Source organism: Botryllus schlosseri, chromosome 16 (assembly GCF_051294905.1).
Source record: "Botryllus schlosseri isolate E-star chromosome 16, Bs_hap1, whole genome shotgun sequence".
Lineage (NCBI taxonomy): Eukaryota > Metazoa > Chordata > Ascidiacea > Stolidobranchia > Styelidae > Botryllus > Botryllus schlosseri.
The window spans coordinates 844,189-862,085 of record NC_137251.1 but is presented as its reverse complement, the minus strand read 5'-3'; the positions used below and the strand labels follow the sequence as shown (position 1 = coordinate 862,085).

General features: G+C 40.4%; 1 protein-coding gene across 46 annotated transcripts in view; it reads left to right on the top strand.

The window, feature by feature from the left end:
- The window catches only part of LOC145459018 (uncharacterized), a 96,384-nt gene that overhangs the window by 39,382 nt on the left and 39,105 nt on the right, over positions 1 to 17,897 (top strand). For 35 of the 46 annotated variants that reach the window (XM_080337565.1, XM_080337562.1, XM_080337557.1 and 32 more), the window contains 17 exons: positions 248 to 313; positions 919 to 984; positions 1,553 to 1,618; positions 1,870 to 1,925; positions 2,893 to 3,045; positions 3,525 to 3,579; positions 3,640 to 3,759; positions 4,402 to 6,318; positions 7,568 to 9,490; positions 9,822 to 11,741; positions 12,440 to 14,359; positions 15,627 to 15,758; positions 16,136 to 16,258; positions 16,473 to 16,639; positions 17,066 to 17,148; positions 17,209 to 17,336; positions 17,627 to 17,736. In XM_080337565.1, coding sequence (XP_080193691.1) covers positions 248 to 313; positions 919 to 984; positions 1,553 to 1,618; positions 1,870 to 1,925; positions 2,893 to 3,045; positions 3,525 to 3,579; positions 3,640 to 3,759; positions 4,402 to 6,318; positions 7,568 to 9,490; positions 9,822 to 11,741; positions 12,440 to 14,359; positions 15,627 to 15,758; positions 16,136 to 16,258; positions 16,473 to 16,639; positions 17,066 to 17,148; positions 17,209 to 17,336; positions 17,627 to 17,736 — 9,005 coding nt within the window. The remainder of the gene's footprint in view (positions 1 to 247; positions 314 to 918; positions 985 to 1,552; positions 1,619 to 1,869; positions 1,926 to 2,892; positions 3,046 to 3,524; positions 3,580 to 3,639; positions 3,760 to 4,401; positions 6,319 to 7,567; positions 9,491 to 9,821; positions 11,742 to 12,439; positions 14,360 to 15,626; positions 15,759 to 16,135; positions 16,259 to 16,472; positions 16,640 to 17,065; positions 17,149 to 17,208; positions 17,337 to 17,626; positions 17,737 to 17,897) is intronic. The other 11 variants (XM_080337580.1, XM_080337589.1, XM_080337588.1 and 8 more) reach the window with 6 other exon arrangements.

Below are 17,897 nucleotides of genomic sequence, written 5' to 3'. Positions count from 1 at the left end.
TATATCTGTCTGTCGATTAATGGTTCACACAGAGTACATACAGGAGTTTGTTTGTGTTCACCCTTCATCAATATCTCGACTGCTGCTGAATATATGTCAGCATCATCAGAATGCATCCTAAAATTAATTTGCAGCTGGCATTCCAGATTTCAACGTCATTCACTCATTTTCAATAATTTCATGTCTACGGGGGTAATTGGTTTTACACTGTGTGATTGTTCTAAATCATGCAATATACATATTTCAGTGGAAACGCCTCCGCCTCCTCCGATGGTCCCTCCTTTCCCTCCTCTCTTTGAGGAAACCGATGCAGGTATCTATTGTTTTGTTAATTATCATTTCCATTTACTTCTGTTCTTAATATATTAGGAGAGTTGAAAAAAGGCATTGATAAACCATATTCATTGATTGCGCATTTGTACATGATTTAACTTGAATCTTTGGAATAGTTCAGAGTGATTTCAGAATGCATTGTGATAAAAGTTTGAATTATTGAATCGGCGTTAAATTGGAGTTTGCCATAGATCTTCTGGTCAACTTGAATGTTAAGTGCACCCTTTATTGCAGAGACATGGTTTCCATACTCTCCTTATAAGACTTGTCTTTATTTTTAAAGATTTTGTGCTTGTGAAACCACGGTGTCGTTATTATTGATTTTCATCCTCATTTATGTCTTATTTTCATCAAAAGTGATCTTCTCTCTAGTCATAAGATATTGAATACATTTCGCCAACTGTAGGGCCGTAGGGTCTTGTTGAATAGGGCTGGTCGAAAGGGATTACTCTTTTATAATCAGCGGCTTCCCAAATTTTGCTGTAATGCTACCACGATTTAAATTGTTACCCCGAACTCGGCATTTCTTCTCTCAGAATCCATGTCTATGGCTATCAGATAACCATTAATTTGAATATTTCACAGTTACTCCACCGCCACCGCCAATGCTTCCCCCTATTCCACCATTCTTCACAGAAGACGGATCTTCAGGTAACGGTTTTGTATAGATACATACAGGTGTCTTACAAAAGATGGTGTAAAACTTGTCATCTTTTATCACCTACCCATGACAAAGTTTAGATTTCAATTGCCTGATAAATCAATATGGTGACTTTGAATTTTGTAGACTTGAACCAGTTGTAAGTTGAGAGTAAGGAGTTTTTGAACCAGAGATTTTGACATATATATGTGTGTTTACATCTCAATATACACTGGTACTTCATGGGTCGAGTCTTGATTCACTTCAAGTTTGACATGTGGCAAATTGACTTGTGACTCGGAACCATAGGGCTTGGTTATAACTCTGAAATAGAAACGTGATGCAACATGATTTATTATATTTTTTCGTGCACTATGCTCATAGCGATGGATCAATCCAAGGATATATTGTGGCTTACTATGTAGATATCAATTATGCTAGCAGAAATCAAACCAAGGGTATTCCTTTGACATTGTCCTAACATGTATCGGATTTTAGTCAAGCTATACCCTAATATATATCAATAACGATATCCTCCATGAGCTATGCCAACAAGATCAGCATGAATATTTATTTTAGTTACTCCTCCACCACCACCGGTGCTTCCTCCCATTCCACCATTCTTCACAGAAGACGGAAGTGCAGGTAATAAATTTACTCAATTGATACGAGCCACCAAGTTCAACGACCCATGCACAAATGTGACATCATCCATCACTTGTCACCGATGAGATATTTTCATTTTATAAGCTTGATAGCTATTTTCTCTTTCTACAATATGGCAACAATAATTCTCGCCTAAGTAATCGCAGATTATATATATTACAGACGGCATGCGTCTTCAACAGTATGTAGCCTACACCGATATATATATACTTTTGTAATTTCCATTTCAGTTGCTCCACCACCGCCACCTGTGCTTCCTCCTCCTCCTTTCATTGTTGTGGATGAGGTAAGTGTCCCAGGCCTCTAATTTACCACATTATGCACAGAATCTCCGATCTAATTGATCTAGTACCAGCTCATCACTATATGAAAAAACAAGTGGTAAATAATATCAAAATAATTTGAGGGGGCCGGAATACTTATTGTTGTTACTCAGGTAGGCTATGTCACTTTCATTCTAGTCTGAACTATGAGCTGCACATGATACCTGACAACCCTTTTCAGAGACTAAAGAACGATATTGGGTTTAGCTAGAAATGTTGCTGGAAAACTAGCCTCTTCGTAAATCTTGATCTTGTGGGGAAGTATCAAGTCGTTTTCTAAGTGCCTCGCTCTTGGGACTCTATTACATTATATGTCAAGGCAATATGCCCAATTGCCCATTCATATCAGCTAATTCCCTAGATTTAGAAGCCGAATCAGCTAGCGAGGAATAGTGATCTTGAGCACAGCAACAATATTTTGAAGCTGAAATCAATTTCAGCATTTATGAATGCTTTACTAAGTGTTCTCCGAAGATCTAAAATCAGGCCACTGGCTGCATGCGTGCTGCGTGTTGGTGATCCCTGGTTTGTGAGCAACATCTAAAATTTTTACTTGAGTTCAAGCAGAATTAGTACTTTCAAAGTAAGTAAAAAGTATGTGTTGTAGGCCTAGTTTTGCCTAAAAAAAATAATCAAGTAGCCGTGGAAGTAGTAGCTTAACAACATGAGAAAGTAGTGCGGGTAGACAAAACCTACTTGTGTAATTCGCTGAAAATAATTCAATTTGTCAAAATTCAAGTCATTAGTTTGCAGTCTTATGGATTATAATATGTTTGTCTAACCGTAGGTATTGTGCAAGTGTTTTTCAGTATTGGTATTTAACAAACTTTACACATGCTGGTATCACATCTAATTAGAGCTGCTGTGCAATGACCTAGGACCTAGGCAATTTTAAATACATTGTAATGTGTTTGTAACCCGTATATTCAGAACGGCACGATTCCGGTGCCACCGCCACCACCAGTGCTTCCGCCGCCACCACCAACATTTGAAATCAATGAAACCAAGCCGACAATCTGTCCCCCGCCTCCTCCGCCAACTATCATACCGCCACCGCCACCTGTGGCTCCCGACTCCAACCGCGTAAGTCTGAATTCAAACCTATGTGTCTGATGGTAGATATAAATTGTATCGCTTTTACTCAGTGATACACAAAGCAAAACAAGATGTATAGAAATAAATATCACATTTGGACAACTAAAACGCTCAAGTTTTGAAATTGGATTAGAATTAGCTTCATAGCCACACAGTATTTTCTAAATTAGAATAGAATTAGAACTATATAATTCTGAAAACCTTGGAAATTGAATTCAATTCCGAATTAGGAAGAAATACAACAAAAATCAAGTTCACTCCATAAGAAATCAGAATCTATTTAAATAAGCACGAGAATGGGAAATGTCTGCCCAGCGAACTTGGCTCGTTTCGCACTATGCAGCTCTCCAGTAGCATTTTCAGGAAAACCAGGAATTAGTTTAGAATTAAAAGGAGAGTTTTGGGTCAATTCTTTACAGTTACAAGTTACTACCAAGTTCAATGATACGTAAACGTTTCATGTTTAGACCTTGAACTGCTCAGATGGCTTTCAATACAGCGATATCACTTTCGAATGCGAGGGTAAGTGCCATACTGCAGTTTTTGATTATCGAATTGAATTTGACTCTTAAATCAACTCAGATATTGACGAGTGCAAGTTTGTACAATGCAACGTGTCCGATCATGAATGCTTCAACACGGAAGGATCGTTCTTTTGTGACTGTCCTGAAGGTTCCCGTGATGTGGATGGATTCTGTAAAGGTATATCTAGATTCAAAGAACGAATGAGCTTGTTAGTGTCTGGTGCAAGCAATATAATATGCTTTATCATCACCATCACCACCATTTTTTCCACTCTCCAAGTATCGGGAATTCCTTGCATTGAGAGGATTACAATATGTAACTGAAATCGAAATAATAATACTAATTGAAATAAGTTAAAGCGACAAGTCAGTGATGGATCAATGGATCACTGTAAAGTTTCATAACATTTGGTGTCTTTATTACCTTAAACTAAAAATGTTCTGTTCCTTTTGAACCTCCTTAGTGGCCAGACGTGGTCAGTAATGAAGTATTTCTACTTTTTCATAGTATTTATTAGGTTTTGCGCTACTTCCAATTGAAGAAATTTTGATATGTCTCGGAAATCAGTACTTCCACTTGAAATCGACTAGAATATTTGGGCGTTACATTTATTTTGACCAAGTATCACTGTCAACTACTTCAAAAGCCTCTGTAATCATGCCACACATCATATTAAGAGCATGCTCACGATTATTCCTGTTTATTTCAATATGAACATACTGCCTAATTATATACTAACAGCATTGAGGCTTTACAAATTCGTGTTAGAATACATTGAGAATATGCTTCTGATTACCAACAGCGCATGTATCATTACAGAACTGTGTGGTGAAGACATCTGCCTAGCAAGCAAAGCTGAGTGCATTTCTGTATACGATGATATGAAAGCAGAGAAAATCGAAAGCTGTCACTGTCTGGACGGCACCATCGGTGACGGTGTTAACTGGTGCATTGATTTTAACGAATGCTCCGGTCTCAACATGCTGAACTTGGTGCTGGACACTGTCTCATCGGAAAACGTCTCCATGTCAAGAGAAATGTGTGGCAGTGAATGCAATATCACTTACAACGGACAAACAGCTGCCGTCAGAACGGCAAACTGCAGTGATAACGCGATATGCTTGAACGAGTACGGTGGATATGAATGCTCATGCATCAGTGGATTCTACGGGGATGGAGAAATATGTACTGAAACCGACCCTTGCAGTGCGATAACTTGTCCAGACCTTTCTCAATGCGTAAGGACGGGAGGATCTGCGATTTGTGAATGCGCAAACGGACTGCGATACTCCAACAACACATGCATCGACGTTGAAGAATGCAAAACCAATCCTTGTCCAGCCAATGCGAAATGCGATGAAATATTCGGCTCGTTCCGTTGCGCCTGCCTTGAAGGATACTTTGGTGATGACTGCGTAAACATAAATGAATGTTTGAACCCGACAATTTGCGGAAATGATGCGACTTGCAAGGACACGGAAGGAAGTTACATATGCGAATGTAACTCGGGATACCGCAAAATCGGAAATCAGTGTGAAGATATCAATGAATGCACGTCTCCAGTATGTGGTGTGAATTACAGATGTGAAAACAATCCAGGCAGCTACGAATGTATATGCGACGGTGAATTCCGTATGATTGACGATCAATGTGTAAAAGTACAACCGTGTGACGACGCAGAAGTATGTCTTCAAGAAGCGGAATGCGTGGTTGCTGACGATGACGCAGTGTGTCTGTGTCCTGAGGGTTATACTGGCAACGGAAGAGACAATTGCACTGATATCAACGAATGCTTACAAACTTCTCCATGCCCACAAAACTCACAGTGTACAAACACGGATGGAAGTTACTCTTGTGAATGCAATACCGGATATGAACTCATTCAAGGACAATGCAGAGATATACCTGAGTGCGAAAGGCGTATTGACGATTGCTCTTCAAACCAAACATGTTTAAACACACCCGGAAGCTTTCTCTGCAACTGCAAAGCAGGATTTGAATACAGCAACGACCGTAAAGACTGCATTGATACAGACGAATGCGCTGTGTTTGGTGTCTGTGGGGAGAATTCGCTGTGTACCAATACGGTTGGAAATTTCGGGTGTAGCTGTAAGGATGGCTTCAAAGAAAATGATAATGGAATCTGTGTGGAAGTTTTACCATGCGATAATGATCCTTGTAGCGCAGACGCGACATGCACTGTGGAAAACGGCCAGACTAAGTGTACATGCAGTGAAGGATATACAGGGGGTATACAAGAATGTACAGATATCAACGAATGTCTCAACTTCCCCTGTGATGTCAACGCCGATTGCGTTAATTCTCCTGGTACATACACTTGCACATGCAGAGAAAACTACAGCGGGGACGGATTTAACTGCGATTTCAATTCCTGTTCAACCAACCCATGCACACAGAATGAAGACTGTTTCAACATCATAGGCGGACAGCACAGGTGTCAATGTAAGACAGGACGGTACGGAGATAACTGCGACACTATCACACCTTGCAACCCAAATTTTTGCGAGCCAAACGGAATATGCCAGATATTGGGAACAACTTATGCGTGCGACTGCGAGCAAGGCTATTGGTTCACGAACGGTACATGCAGCGATATCAATGAATGCAACGGACAGAATGCGGTGTGTGGTCCTGGAGCAACCTGCCGAAACACAGATGGCTCGTACTTCTGTGAATGCAGTCCTGGTTTCAGAGAGGTAGACGGGGTTTGCACAGGTGAGTCTCCTATTACGGTTATCTTATTGTTGATGGCTGTTTGGGAGTAATGTTGTGAGTGTGAGCGGATGAATGGTATTTCGTATTTGTGAGTGTTGCAAATGTTGCTTGATAAATGGAAAGGGTGTAGCTTGCCTGAAGGAAACAAAATTCTTGGGTGCACTCTTGTAAGCACTAGAAGCGCTTCCATACTGACCAGCTATGCATTTGACACAAGATCTTCAAGTAATAAATTATTTAACCTGTCAAGTTTTCTTTCCTTCATTAGTATTGTTCTGCTTTGTTTAATTTTGTTTTGGTTCCTCACTTTTTGCTCTGCTACTTCAATGAGGGAAGAAATTGATTATTATTATTATTACCGCCAAATATACTTGAATGACTCCGGCCTTGAAGATTTCGGTTATATCGGGTCTCCCAGTCTATACCGTGTAATATATATTTAGGTAAATATATTAATGATGTCACTTTTGGATGGGTATGTTTGAGAACATTGCCAATACTGTATTCCATGGTTGGAGAATCAAAAGAATTCTCATGTGGGGAATTGAAAATTCTTGTAACCGCTTGACTGTGCGAGTACTATTCCTTGTGTGTGCCAGTTGCCTTAATTGTGTGTGATGTAAATACACATCGACCCTGGTATACTTGAAGCCAAGTTTTGGGTGTGCAACTTTGGTAGGTTATCGTGGATATTCCAGCTTGATCAGTGGTTAATTTAGATGTTTGCATTGTGCACACTGCACTGTACTTGATGCTTTCCTGTCTTCAGTTAATACTATTAATAATCATATTATTATAATACATGTAACTTGGTGTGAGTACTAAAATCAGTCTGTGGGATTTCATTGAACATCTTTTTTACCGATTACATAGTTTTACAGTGTGGATTAACCAGTAATAATTATTTATTGATAAAATATCATTACATGGTGAGCGTACTAAAATGTGTTTGTGAGATTTCTACATAGTTTTATTGCTTGGATTGACCAGTAGGCCTTAGTTGTGCTCTTAATACCTAATAACATTTTTGATCACGCATCTGTTTACAAGTAATAACTTGATAATGCGTTATAACATTTTGCACCACTTACAATCTTGCTATGTCTTAATTTTGTCACATCATTACCATTCAACTGCTTTTCATTTTCAAATCACTTCGGTGTGCAAATGGTATATGAATGTTGTCAGTTTTCATTCATGATATCCGTGAAACTATGAATCTTCATATTGAAAATTGTGTTTTTAAAAGAACTATGCGGAGATGACAGATGTCTTGCCAACGTGGCTGAATGCGTATCGCAAGGATATGACAACGACGGAAAACAGATTCATAGATGCCAATGCATTGATGGTGTTGTTGGAGACGGTGTTACATGGTGCTTAGACTTCAATGAATGTACCGGTGGAAACACTAACAACTTTGTGCTTGAATCCATTTCATGGGAAAATGTCACAATATCGAGAGAATCATGCGGAAACGAATGCATAATAACGTATAACGGAAGAACAGCGTTAATCACACCGGCAAGATGCAGTGACAACGCACGTTGTTACAATACATTCGGAGGGTCTGAATGCGTATGCGAAGAAGGCTTCTTTGGTGATGGCGAAATATGCTCCATTGTGGATCCATGCCAAGACATTACCTGTCCTCAATTCGCAATCTGTGTCGTAAACCAAGGAGTATCGACTTGTGAATGTGCGCCAGGACTACGGTATTTTAACGGTGCATGCGTTGACGTACAAGAATGTCAAACCAGTCCGTGTCCTGATAATTCCAACTGTACCGAAACGTATGGCTCGTATCTTTGCACTTGCGATCGAGGTTTTGCCGGGGAAAATTGCGAAAATATCGACGAATGTGTAGACTTCGACATATGCGGACAATTTGCAAGATGCCAAGACACTGCGGGAAGTTACAGATGTCAATGTTTGGACGGGTATTTTTCAAGTGGAAATGCCGATATATGTGAAGATATCGATGAATGTCAGTTGTTGTCCCCATGTTCAGGAAACTACAGATGTCAAAATGAACCTGGCAGTTATCAATGCGTGTGCGATGGTATATTCAGGGAAATCAATCAAGATTGTGTGCCAGTCGATGCGTGCCGTGATGTGAATCCTTGCTTACAGCAAGCTGAATGTGTTGTGTCACACAATGATACATTCTGCATATGCCCTACTGGATTTACTGGTAACGGAAAAGATTCGTGTACCGATGTGGATGAATGTAGTTCATCACCATGTCCAAATAATGCTGACTGTACAAATATACCTGGCAGTTTTACGTGCGAATGTAATCCCGGATTTTTCTCATTTGGAGGTGAATGTAATGATATCAATGAGTGCGAAACGGGCTCCCACGATTGCACTACAACACAATACTGCTTAAACACAATCGGAAGCTTTACATGCAACTGCAAAGACGGATATGTCACAAGTCAAAGTCAAAACGATTGCGTCGATAGGAACGAATGCGCTTTTAACGGCACTTGTGGAGCTAACGCGGAATGTGATAACACACCTGGGTCATACCAATGCACATGCTCACAAGATTACAGAGATGACGGAAATGGAGGCTGTATAGAGGTATTACCATGCGACGGAAACCCATGCAGTGCAACCGCTACATGTTCCGTTGAAAATGGTCAAATCAGGTGTACTTGTCCCGATGGATACAGCGGTGGCGTCCAAGAATGCACAGATATCAACGAGTGCCGTGATTTTCCGTGTGATATAAACGCTAACTGCACAAATACAATCGGCAGTTACTTCTGCGCATGTAACGAAAACTTTATCGGAAATGGGGAGACATGCGACTTTGACTCATGTTCGAGCAGCCCGTGTACAGCAAACGAAGACTGCATCAATATGGCAAATGGACAATACACCTGTCAATGCAAAGAGGGACGGATTGGAGATAATTGCGCCCCGATCACTCCGTGCAATCCAGATAATTGCGGACTCAACGGCATTTGTCGTATAGAAGGAACGTCATACACTTGCGATTGTGACCAAGGATATTGGTTTACCGATGGAACCTGCGAAGATATCGACGAATGTAGTGGACAAGATGCTGTGTGCCCGCCAAACTCTAACTGTGAGAATACGCAAGGCTCGTTCTCATGCAGATGCAATCTCGGTTTCGCTGAAATGGATGGATCTTGCAAAGGTAGGTTTGAGCTGTCGATTTGATTAAAACTTTCCATCCTATTTCAAGACGTCATCACTTTTCAAATTGGCTATGCAATAATTGGGGTAATCCTTTCATAAAATGTGGGGAAGTAAGTCCAGAGGTGGTCTTAAGTGTTGTTCAAAAATAACTTTTTGCCGGATTCTGGGGACTATTGTAGTACACAACGTCAATATAAAATTGAACTTGATCTTTCTAATTCTCTGCTAGTCGCTCGCGATTACCTCTATTACTTCAATAGGAATATATTATTCAATTCTTATCATATATACAAGGAATTAGTACCATTAAATTTCATTTCCTATTTCAGAGCTTTGTGGAAACGACATCTGTCTCGCAAACAGTGCTGAATGTGTGCTGAAAGGAATTGATCAAAACGGTGTGGGAATACGAGCGTGCGAATGCCAACGTGGTACAGTTGGAGATGGCGTGACATGGTGCACTGACTTCAACGAATGCACCGGTCAAACTACCGTCAACATTGTATTGGAGTCTATTTCGTGGGAAAACGTGTCTGTCACCCGGCAATTATGTGGAAGTGAATGTAACGTAACATATAACGGAAGAACAGCGCTTGTCAGACCATCACAGTGTGATAGCGACGCACGTTGCTACAACACTTACGGAGGGTTTGAATGCGTATGCGATAACGGATTCTTTGGCAATGGTGAAATTTGTGCTCAAGTTGATCCTTGTGAAAACATAACCTGTCCGCAACTAGCCTTCTGCGATCAAACAGACGGGCTGGCAACGTGCAAATGTGCTTCTGGATTGCAATATCAAAACAATTCATGCATCGACATTCTGGAATGTGACAATAATCCGTGCCAACAAAATGCTGATTGCGTCGACACATTCGGCTCATATGTGTGTCGTTGCCAGGAGGGCTATTCAGGTGAAAACTGCTTAAACACGAATGAATGCGCGACGCAAGGAATATGCGGTAATTTTGCGACATGCCTGGACACTGTTGGGAGTTACACGTGCCAATGTATCTCCGGGTATCAACCTAGCAACAATGCCAGTATATGCGAAGATATCGACGAATGCTCATCTTCACCATGTGACGGAAATTACAGATGCGAAAACCAACCTGGATCGTATCAATGCATTTGTGACGGAGCTTACAGAGAGATTAATGGATTCTGTATTCCAGTTGATCCGTGCCAAGTTGCTAACCCGTGTCTCCCCGAAGCGGATTGCTTTGTAAGCAACGAGATTACGTACTGCAGCTGCCCACAAGGTTACCTTGGAAATGGAATTGATTCCTGTTTCGACATTAACGAATGCCTAAACTCACCGTGTCAAAATGACGCGTCTTGTGTCAACACAGATGGTAGCTACGAATGTAACTGCAATTCTGGATTCCGTCTGTTAGGAACAGCTTGTTTTGACATCAACGAATGCCAAGAATCTACTGATACTTGCAGTGTAAACGAAACATGCCTCAACGCGCTCGGAAGCTTTGTGTGCAATTGTAAAGAAGGATTCGTGCATGATCAAATCCTTAATGCTTGCATAGATAAGGATGAATGTGCATTCAATGGTACATGTGGAGCAAACTCTAACTGCATAAACACACCCGGTTCGTATCAATGCACATGTTTGCAAGGATATACCGCAGGACAAAATGGAGATTGCATTGAAGTACAACCTTGTGATAATAATCCGTGCGGTGCAAATGCAACATGCAGTGTTGAGAACGGACAGACCATATGTACTTGCCCTGAAGGGTTTGCGGGCGGTTTCCAAGACTGCTTTGATATCAACGAATGCTTTACCTTCCCGTGCGATCGTAACAATGCCGTCTGTACCAACACGGTTGGCAGCTACTTCTGCACATGCAACACAAACTATACCGGAGACGGAATTACCTGTGATTTCGACTGGTGCACCACCGATCCTTGCGGACAGAATGAAGATTGCTTAACTTTCCAAGGTCAGTTCGTCTGCCAGTGCAAGGAAGGCAGGTTCGGACAGAATTGCGATCCGATCACACCGTGCAACCCAGACAACTGTGGACAGAACGGAGTTTGTCAAATACAGGGAGAGACTTACGCCTGCGATTGTGCGCAAGGATATGAATTCACGAACGGCACATGCGAAGATATTGATGAGTGTGCCGGGCAGAATGCTGTGTGCGGCCCAACATCTACATGTGAGAACACAGATGGGGCGTTCTTTTGCCAATGTGAAGCTGGATTCATATATGTCGCCAACACATGCAAAGGTAATAATTCTCGTAGCTTTAGTAAGTAAGATAAATAAATAAATGGGTGGTTAGCTTTAAAAGTAGAATAGAACGTTGTATATTTTTGTCTTCAATTTTTTTTGCGGTATGACATCAACTCATGGTATACAGACACACGATCTGTACATATGTATACCATGAGTGCGTGATATGCATATGGCGCTGGACAAGGAAGGTGCAGAAATATCCTTGTAAGGATTTCTAAGTCTTGCATCACTGCTCCATGCTCTCTCGGTAATGCAGAGCGCCAAGGTGGTTAAAATAGTCATCTCCAATACTGATTAGTTTCATTGCCTCTAATTTCATTTATAATAAAATACATCCCAAACACTGCAATTTAGTATCTTTCTAGGACGCTGATCTGTATTCAACCAACATTCAATCATTATCAAGACAAACATAGTGACTCTCAGTTGAGTCTCATGTCATCCAAGTCATCAAAATTTTTTGACAAAAATATATCAAGTTTGACCTTGCCGACGCCGAACCAATTTTATTTTTTATTTTTGCCAGTCTTGCCATCAAGATTTAATGTGAAAAACCTGCAAAATAACACCTGGATCGCGTTTTCGAAGATTGAAACACAATTGCTCTGTACAGATTTCACCGTTACATCACCAATTAACTGATTCCCAAAGCTGATAGTTTCATGTTACAACTTTTTCTTTTCTTTACAGCACTTTGCGGAAACGATGTATGCTTGGATAATGGGGCAGAATGCGTATTTGTAAGACGTGACAGCAATGGACCTGAAATTCGTCAATGTCAGTGTCAAAGCGGCTTATTAGGAGACGGCATTACTTCATGCGTAGACTTCAATGAGTGTGCAGGTCAAAATGCCGTTAACCTGATCCTGAATACTATCTCGTGGGACAACGTTTCTATATCAAGAGAATCGTGTGGAAATGAGTGTAACGTGACCTACCAGGGCAGAACAGTGGTAATCAGACCAGCGCTGTGCAGCGATAACGCGCGATGTTACAACACTTACGGAGGATCTGAATGTATCTGCGATCAAGGATTCTTTGGTAATGGTGAAGTGTGCACGAGTGTTGATCCATGCGCTAGCACCACTTGCCCTCAGCTGTCTCAATGCGTAGCCTCTGGAAATTCTAGTACTTGCCAATGTGCAGCGGGATTGCAATATACAAATAACACATGTATCGATATACCGGAATGTGACAATAATCCATGCCCGCTAAATGCTGATTGCAACGAAAAATTCGGATCGTATGAGTGTGTATGCGATGCTGGTTATACAGGTGAAAACTGTCGAAACATTAATGAATGCGCTACTGAAGGCATATGCGGAAATTTTGCAGTATGTGTTGACAATGCTGGTAGTTATACGTGCCAATGTATTGACGGATACCAACCTAGTAATAACACAGATATATGCGTGGATATCAATGAATGCTTGTCAGCACCATGCGACGGAAATTACAGATGTGAAAACCAACCTGGGTCGTATCAATGCGTTTGTGACGGAGCTTACAGAGAGATTAACGGATTTTGTATTCCTGTCGACCCGTGCCAAGTTGCTAACCCGTGTCTGCCTGAAGCAGATTGCTTTGTAAGCAATGAAATCACGTATTGCAGCTGCCAACAAGGTTTCTCTGGAAATGGAATTGATTCTTGTGTTGACGTCAATGAATGCCTCGACTCTCCTTGTCAAGATAACGCTTCTTGCAACAACACAGATGGCAGCTACGAATGTAATTGTGACTCTGGATTCCGTCTTATTGGAACTACTTGCTTTGACATCGATGAATGCCAGGAGATTTCTGACATCTGCAGTGAAAATGAAACATGCTTCAACACAATCGGAAGCTATGTATGCCGCTGTAAAGAAGGATTTGTGAATGATCAAGCTGAAAACGCATGTATAGATAGAGACGAATGTGCCTTTAACGGTACCTGTGGATCAAACTCGAATTGCATCAACGCAGTTGGATCATACGAATGCACCTGTCTGCAAGGATATATCGCAGGACAAAATGGAGATTGCATAGAAGTACAGCCTTGCGATAATAATCCTTGCGGCGTAAATGCAACGTGCAGCGTTGAAAACGGGCAGATCAAGTGTACATGTCCGCAAGGATATACTGGCGGACTGCAAGGATGCTTTGAGATTGATCTATGCCTCTCACTTCCTTGCAATCAAAATGCGGTTTGCACGAGCTCTGTGGGCAGTTACTCCTGCGCATGCGACACAAATTACATCGGTGATGGTATCGACTGCATTTTCGACTCGTGTTCTAGCGTGCCTTGTCAAGCGAATGAGGATTGCATCAATATCCCAGGAGGCCAGTATATTTGTCAATGCAAAGAGGGGCGAATCGGGCAGAATTGCGATCTCATATCACCGTGCAACCCTGATAACTGCGGACAGAGCGGCTTATGTCAAATTTTAGGGGAAAGTTATGCGTGCGATTGCGATCAAGGATACTGGTTTACGAACGGAACCTGTCACGAAATTGACGAATGCGCAACGCAAAGTGCTCAATGCCCGCAGGGATCAACCTGCAGGAACACGCCCGGCTCGTTTAGCTGCGAATGCGATTCCGGTCTCGTACAAACGTCAGGATTTTGTCAAGGTTGCTTTACATATCATATATTTGCTGAGCATGACGCAGTAGTGGCAGGAATTGGTTTGTATGCGGCTTAACAAATCAAACGCTAATGAAGCAAAAATTTTTGTCAGATATCTAGGTATTTGATGACGATCTTGGATGTGTGAAGCTTCTGGATAAAATATAACATAGTCATATTGAAATAAACCCGAATACATTTGGCTGACACTCGTCACAGTTGATGACCCGCAACTAGTAGAGTATTGTATAGAGCATTGTTTATTGACAATCGTACCTCGAAATACGACGTCACATCAATGGTAATATAAATAATCGAAGCAAACTGAGAGTTTAAGCTCAACAAACTTGATTAAAGTCCACTCCAATGCACAGTGATGAAAAATAATTATTAGTGTCAGCCGAAAATATTCGGGTTCATTTAATTATGCAATTGTGCGTCAAGGTATCTGATGCTGAAAGATATTGCAATGATTTTAGTTGCCCTGCGTACTCTGTAGTTGGTAGCTGCAGACGTGGCATATTTCAATGGGTCTCTTGAAATAATAGATGATCCAGTTGGATTTGTTGTATAGTGCTTGAATTTTGTGTTAGTTAAGCAATATTTGTAGTTAACGCAGCTTGCTGCATTGTTAAAATTGTCCATTGAGCAATGCTCTGTTGTTGGTTACTAGCGATGGTAATTCATCTAATCTAGAGTGTTTGTACAAAATCAAACCGACTCATGTCAAAACGATTTTATAGCTGCATGCCCACCTAGTAATGGGTGTTTAAATATCAGGTGATGCTTAAGGTATTCAAAAGCAGAATAAGGGCTAGCCATTTATACATGTTATTGTTATTTATTTAAAATATGTTTACAGTTATTTCGCGTGCCAACTAACAGACATTTTTGCTAGCATGGTGCAATTTTTATAATTTTTTCAAATTACCTAATTTATATATTAAATTTTGATAGTATTGTCTCTTATCGTCATCGAGTTCATCCAATGATTTTAGTTTATGATTTCTGGAGATCATTCATTTTTGCATGATATATGTATGCTATGTGTAGCGTAAATCTATGTAGTATATTGGTATACTGACTTTTGTCGCATTAGCAGCTTGCATTTATTCTTAACCATAAACTAGATGTGTCAGTGTGTTGATTAAAGACATTGGGTGTGTAAGAAGTCTCTATATAATTCTAGCTCAATCAAATCTTTGAACCTACCCGGGCTTTAGCTTGTTGGTTTGAAGGAACACATACTGACTTGATATTTTATTGCATTAGATGTCAATGAATGCGAAACTGAAGGGCTATGTGGCGCCAATGCAGAGTGCATGAACGTTTTTGGCAGTTACATTTGTGAATGCGATTGCGGCTATACGGACATTGGAAATGCGGCACCACGCACTGACTGTGGTAAGTCTTCAAACCAGACTTTAGAAACTAAACAATTCTAGAAAAATGTATTGGACTAGTTAGACTAATAAGAGCAAAATGCCTAAATCTAATTCTAATCTAGTTTTTGTTGTATTTCTTTCTAATTCGGAATTTAATTCATTTTCGAAGTTCATGCAAATTCAGTAATTGTAATTTTAATCTAATTCGGAAAAAATCTGTGTTGCTAAAATTATAATTCCAGTCTAATTTCGAAAAGCTAGTTTCTATTTCAACTCTGCTTCAAACATCATAGCTCTAAGTCTCCAACTGGTTCATTTCTTCATACGCTACACATTTTAAACAATGTTTCAACCCATGGCTGTCTGTGTTAATGAGTACTATCATTTTATTTTCAGTATTCGATCACTGCAATCATGGAGAACACAATTGCTCTCACACGTGCGCCAACACAAGAGACGGCTTCACCTGTAGCTGTGAAGATGGTTTCTCACTTTCACAAGACGGTGTATCGTGCCAACGTAAGTTGTTCCTCATAAATATGGCTCGTCAAAACCAAAACCTGAGTGATTTGATTGTGTATCGAGTATTAGGCTTCGAGTGGAGTATTTGAGAGCCACTCATTATGACAACATAACGGTATAAATGATGTGGAAACTCGATACATATAATTTTATCCTACCACAAAGAATGACCAATCTTTCTAAAATAACATTGCATTATTTTCGATTCCAGCAACGAATCCATGCGACGATCAGCTATACTGCAACTCCGACTCTGTGTGCTATCTTGACGCGACTTTGTCGAAGCGATGTCGTTGTAATGATGGATTCGACCAATCGGCACAGCTTGATGTCTGTGTTGCAAGCACGCCTTCGTGTTCTGAATATGGATGCCAGCAGGTAATTTTCGCACGAATTTCTTGGCCAAATTGAAGTTTCAGCAGACTCTTTAAAGAATAAGGATATTTGATACCAGACTGGTACAAACTATTGGATTTTCAAAGTGTGCGACTGCAACTAGAACTAAAACTACTCAGTTTTCAAAACTAGCAACTAAAACTATGACTAAAGACCTTTCAAATTCCAAAAGTAACTCACATAACATAACTGAATAGATTCACTAGTCACTTTTCAAAATACGCAACTAGAGCTAGAACTAGAACTATTTTAAAAAAGACACTAGTTAGTTGACTGTCTACTAATTAGATCGGTAGTTTGTACGACACATGTCTGATTCATATAGCTTTGGGTATGTGGTTTATTCATGTTAAGAGAGCATTGAAATTCATTATGAATACAGTTTATCAAAATTTCATTTCTTTCTAGATATGTTCGATTCAAATTGAAAACAATGATGTTGTACAGTCATGTGCTTGCCGCACTGGTTATGTGCAATCGGCGTTGTCTCCGTGAGTAAAATCGTGTGATACCTATCATTACAAAGCTACTACAGCATATATTACGTCCAGAAAATGCTGCGTGGTGGAACAGTGCTCCAATGCAACATGCAATGGCCGGGGACTTTGTTCGACAGATAATATTGGACATGTAATGTGCGCCTGCGATGAAGGATTCTCGGGACCTCGTTGTTTGACACGTAAGGATAAATTTAAATCTTTAATAGCAGAGATTTGCCAAGTCATATATACATATGCAATACGCATGTTTCGGATATATCTATGCAATGTAGGCCTACATATGAAATTCAAATTAATCGTTATACATATTATTGAACATAGCCGTACATATGACCGTATATATCATTTCTATTATTTTGGAGATTAACTCCTTCCTGTCTATTTTAATATCGTGATGTTGAGTTTGCTGGGACAGCACCGGCATGGTCACATTGGGTCAAGTCTATCTATATTGTTTGATATTGTACAGAAAAAGATTGCTCCACCGCAGAGTGTGAAAATGGATACTGCGTCAATGACGCACAAAATGGATACTACTGTGAATGCTATGATGGATACAGCGGCTCTCAAAACTGCACGGTATGATCCACATGATGACATCACGAGATACGTAATGATTTATAACAGGGGTTTCGAACCTCCGAGCCATTGCTCCCTAAGAGACCATGAAAGAATTTGAAAATACATATATCGCTAAGTCTACGCCACTATAACAAAAATAAAATTGACTAAATATGCTA